Source organism: Haplochromis burtoni, unplaced genomic scaffold, assembly GCF_018398535.1.
Source record: "Haplochromis burtoni strain Fernald_Lab_line unplaced genomic scaffold, NCSU_Asbu1 Contig_808, whole genome shotgun sequence".
Lineage (NCBI taxonomy): Eukaryota > Metazoa > Chordata > Actinopteri > Cichliformes > Cichlidae > Haplochromis > Haplochromis burtoni.
This window is the reverse complement of record NW_024583169.1, coordinates 18,845-24,154: the sequence shown is the minus strand read 5'-3', so window position 1 is coordinate 24,154 and position 5,310 is coordinate 18,845. Positions and strand designations below refer to the sequence as shown.

The 5,310-nt window shown below is 46.3% G+C and overlaps 1 protein-coding gene across 1 annotated transcript in view; it reads right to left on the bottom strand.

Annotated features, from left to right (window-relative positions):
• LOC102303547 (dachshund homolog 2) overlaps positions 1-5,310 on the bottom strand; it is a 36,600-nt gene that overhangs the window by 21,960 nt on the left and 9,330 nt on the right. Inside the window, exon 2 of the mRNA XM_005950679.3 lies at positions 4,323-4,435. Within this exon, the coding sequence (XP_005950741.1) occupies positions 4,323-4,435 (113 nt within the window). The remainder of the gene's footprint in view (positions 1-4,322; positions 4,436-5,310) is intronic.

The window sequence follows — 5,310 nt, the reverse complement described above, 5'->3', positions numbered from 1 at the left end:
GTTCTGGCATCCCAGCAGCTGCGAGGCGACCACCAACTCTCAAAACTCCGTCCTGCATCACGGGATCAAGTTTCCTCAAGTGACTAGTCTTTGTCACACACTTGCCTTTCTTTGACAGAACTTGATGATCTCTGTCTCAGCTTGCACCAGATCTTTCAGGGTAAGTGTTGTCTGCATTGATTCGTTGTCTTGTTCTTTCTGTTTAACGTACGTCTCTTTCCTTTTTTCACATCGTCGTAGCAGTAAGTCTTTGAGTTTGATCATCCATGCCACAGCTCTCTTCACTCGATGCCAGCTGGAATAGTGATTGATCAGCTTGTTCAACGTGTGAACATTCTCAGCTGCATTTGTGAGATGTACCATGGTTGCATGCCTCACTTCGCTGTCATCTTTATCAATCCTTTCCTTGTCAGGTCTTTCTGGCCACTGTCTTTCTGGGGTTTTCAGGAAAGCTGGGCCGTGGAACCAGCTTAGATTCTTCATGAGCTTAGATGGTGCAAGCCCTCTGGATGCACAATCAGCTGGATTGATTGCTGTACCAACGTACCTCCACTGCTGGGATTTGTTAGCTCTCTAATGACCGCAACGCGATTGGCCACGAATGTCTTGAAGCGAAGATTTTCATTTTCAATATACTTCAACACAGTTGTGCTGTCAGTCCAGAATGTAGATTCAAGGAGATTCATCTGAAGCTCCGTTCTTAACATTTTGTCTGTCTTTGCAGCAACCATAGCTGCAGTCAACTCTATTCGTGGAATAGTGGTTTGCTTCAGGGACGCCACACGGGATTTTCCCATCATTAACGTACAGTGAACCCATCCGTCATTGCTGGTCATCCTCAAGTATGAGGCTGTTCCATATCCACTTTCGCTCCCATCAGAAAAATGGTGGAGCTGTGCTGTTGCGACAGGACCGAAGTCCAATGGTCTCACACACCTGGGTACGGTTACCTCTGACAGCTGGCACAGCTCTTGTAACCACTTGTTCCACTTATGACTGAGCTGTTCTGGGATCTCATCATCCCAAGCAAGACCCTCCCTGCATAACTGCTGCAAGATCATTTTTGCAGGGAGAGTTCCTGGGGAAAGGAATCCCAGTGGGTCGTAGATGGAGCTGGTGACGGAAAGTATTCCACGTCTCGTCACAGGTCTTTCTTTGATGTTAATCCTGAACTTGAATGCGTCAGACTCAGGGCACCATAGAACTCCTAAAGCACGTTCCATAGGCAGCAGGTCATGGTTCAAGTTCAGGTCTCTGACATCTTTGGCTCTCTCATGCTCAGGGATGAATGAGAGCAAAGCACGACTGTTGCTTGTCCATTTCGTTAGGTGAAATCCTCCACCAGAACACAATTCAGTGAGGTCTGTGTATAACTCCATACCTTGAGTTTCCGTGGCAACAGACTTCAAGCAGTCGTCAACATAAAAATTTTCCAGAACTGTGCTTACAGCTTCAGGTGATGATTTGCTGCGGTTCTCCTCTGCTGTTCTTCGCAGTGCATAGTTGGCACAACTGGGAGAAGAAGTCGCACCGAAGATATGCACCATCATCCTGTACTCAGCAATGTCTCGATTGAGGTCCCCTGCTGGCCACCACAGAAAGCGCTGCAGGTCGAGCATCGTCATCCGGGACACACACCTGATGGTACATTGCTTCGATATCTGCTGTAAAGGCGATAGACTCTTGTCTGAACCGTGTCAGCACTCCGATCAATGAGTTTGTTAAATCTGGCCCTTGTAGAAGTTCACTATTCAGTGAAACTCCTTGGTAGCTGGCAGCGCAGTCAAAGACCACCCTCAGCTTCTTTTTTTGTGGATGGTATACCCCATGGTGGGGAATATACCACTGTTTTCCATCCTTGCGGTTTAACTGTGTTGTTGGAACCTCAACGGCATATCCCTTGCTCAACATGTCACTCATGAAGGCAGTGTATTCTTCATGGAGTGCAGGATTCCTTTTCAGCTTGCGCTGAAGGCTCAGTGCACGCTGTAACACTGCACTTCGATTGTTCGGCATCTGAACGCACGACTTCTTCGTAGGAAGACTTATGGAATAGTGTCCATCAGTGAGACGAGTAGAGCTTGACACAGACTCCATGAAGTGGTGGTCTTCTTGAGACATTCCTGCTTTATCATCACAGTGACGCTCTGGAAAGTCGTGGTTATACTGTCGTACAAGCAGTTGTTCCACGTTGTCGATGGCTATTCTGTTCACAATAGCACATGGTTGTACATCATTGGCTGCAGTATCTGTTTCTCTGAGTGGTCCATTCAGAATCCATCCAAGTGCTGTCTTTACGGCATATGGACCATTGTCCTCACTTGGGATCACCTTCCATGGCTCCAATATGGTGTATTCTTTAGTTCCAATGAGAAGCTCCACTTCAGCCTCAATATGAGGCAACCTCACCTCGCGTAGGTACGGCCACTTGTCAACCTCTTTCTGGAGTGGGATGTTCTCTCTGGAAACAGGAATACTTTTCTGTGTGAAGACCTTTGACAGTGCGATAAAGTTGTTGTCTGCCAGACTGCTGACTTCCAATTCTGTGAGCACATAACTCTCCTCTCGACTTTTGGAATTTATGGTCCTCAACGTTAGCTCGGTTCGTCTGCCTTGCACCTTCAACTGCCTTGCCAAGGCTTCGGTGCAGAACGATGCAGAGCTACCTGGGTCAATGAAAGCGTAAACCTCCACAGCCTTGTCACTCTTGCAGGACTTCACCCTTACAGGTACAATGGCAAGCACGCAGCTGCCTCCAGCCCCAGTACAGGCACTTGTCTCCTTTTCTTCAGACAACCCTGCTGGGCCTTTAGCAGTGCTACCCATATTGACCTCATCGGGAGGCTTCTCTTCCTCATAACTTGAGAAGTGCAACAAACTTGGATGCTTGAGTGAACAAACCTCGCACACCATCTTCTTTTTGCAATCTCTGCTCATGTGACCCTTTAGCAGGCATCCAAAGCAAAGTCCGTTTTTCTTCAAGTAGTCCACTCTATCCTTATGAGTCTCTCTCTTCGTACATCGTATGTTCCGAACATCAGGTCTGTAACGCGTGTGAAGTATCTGTCTCACTTGTTTTTAAGTTTCCCACAGAACATGCAAGGTCTTGTGAAGGCGCAGTTGAGTGAAGGTCACTCTGGTTCTTACTCACTCTGCTTCTTTTGTCCATTTCTGAACCTTGGTTAACCTTGATAGCAAAGCTGCTCCCATGTCTAATGTCTTTCTTCAACTTATTTCCTTGCTGTGGCTTTTTCATAACCTTGTCTGACACTGCTGTTTCAAGATCGCCAAAGAGTGGGTCGGACATGATCTTTGCTTGGCGTTCAACGAAGGCCACCAGCTCTGTGAATCTTGCTCTGTTGCAGCGCCGCTCCTGGATATCATATGCATGGATTCTCCAGCGCTCTCTTATTTTAAATGGCAACTTGGAAATGATGACCCTCATAGTTGCAGGGTTGTCCATCTCTTCCATATAGTCCACATCCTCCATGGCATTACGACAGCTCACCAGGAATACAGAGAATGCGCTCACGTTCATCTCGCCTTTTGCACCGACTTCTCAGTTGCAACTGACCATCATATTTATCTTAGAGCTGGCCCTTTACCCCGATGCAGCTTGCTGATCTGCCATGAGATGCCCAATGCAAAGCAGTTTTAGTGTGGCGTGGATGCCAATACGAGTGTAACCTATCTTGTGTAGATTAAGGTGGGATTGGGGAGTCCATAGTTGTAACTTATACTGGTAAAGGTTATCTTGAAGCAGCTGCAGAGCCCTTTCATACCCCCGATGTTCAGGCATATGCTGACAACTCCTCACAAGATCACGAGGCTCGCCTCGAGTATACTGCTCCAGAAAATATAGCTTGTCTGAATTGCTATCAGCTCTGGTGTCAATAGCGTGCATGAATGCCCTCATAAACGACCTGTACTCCAAAGGATCTCCGTGGAACACTGGCACATCCCTTTGTGGTAACCGAGCCAGCTGTTGGTTCTTTACAAGCATCTCTGTGATATCTGCCTGTTTCTGCATAACTTGATAAAGCTCACTTGGTCTGGTCTCCTGAAGTGAGACACCATCTTGGCGTTGGCTCGGCCCCTGCAGTGGAGTTCTATGTGTCTTAGGTATGGCCCCTGCTGCAGTACCTGGATCACCAGGATTCCTCCAAGAGGCAGACCTCTCTATCTCTGTTGGCTTCCCTGGTGTGTGTTTTACGTTGCCATGACCATTTTCGTTATTCATCTTCAGGAGGTCACGACGTGGCATTACCGTAAGTCTGGTTTCACTCACTTGATGGCTCTGTGTAACAGTTTGTCTCACTCACCTGTCTGAGACAGCAGGGTGGGGCTTAGCAGACCGTGTGGTGAGAGGAGCCTGGAGCCTTCAGTCATGGAGGCCACGCCCAGCGTTCTCTTAGGAGGCCGACCTGGACGAGAGCTGAGAGAGGTGAAGGCATTAGAAACTCAGCAGGACGTTCCTTTAAAGAAGGCTGCCGACCGCCTTAATAGATTCCACCTTAAATAACAACTGTGAATAATTAATGAGCGCTGGCCTATCTTTCTCTCACTTTCAGTATTCCAGGTTAATGTCGTGTTTTAGCTTCATGAATGAATCTGTTTGATGTCGACTTTGCTGGAGGCCGTTCATCGTCCCCGGGGAAGACTTTCAGAGAAGCACCGCGTGGCTCAGACAGAGGGGCGGAACCAATGTTACTGACAGGAAACAAACACCAGGAACTAAAATATTAAAACTACTAATCACACACATCAAGAGTCACTTGATTACCTGTTGTTGTATTTCACAGCAGAACAGGAAGTGAGGCAGGAATCAGTGTAGTGAGAATGAATACGGAAAATAAAAGCGAAGATAAAAGATTAAATCAAAGGTGACAGAAAACAATATTCTCCCACTGAAATATTAGAAGAGAATAATAATGACAACACAGTCAATACAAATACAAGAGTAGGAATAAAAAGCAATAAAGATAATAATACGGAGCCAAACTTAAAACAATGGGCTGATAAAAAACAAGAAAAGTAAACATGTTGAATGAAAACAGTCAGGTGATGTCAATGATTACAGAAAATATCGTTTAGTTTCCAAATAATAAAGGAAAAATCATTTAAAGGACCTCAGTGATAATAATGCTACCATACAAGCAGAACTGAGTGGGTTACACAGAGTAATCAGATTACTTTACATACATTTTAAGGTCCCAGTGTGCCCACCTCAGCTTGTTGTGAACACACACGTTTGTCTCACTAACCTTGAGGGGACCTAAGCTGTACGATGCATTATTAGGACACACACAC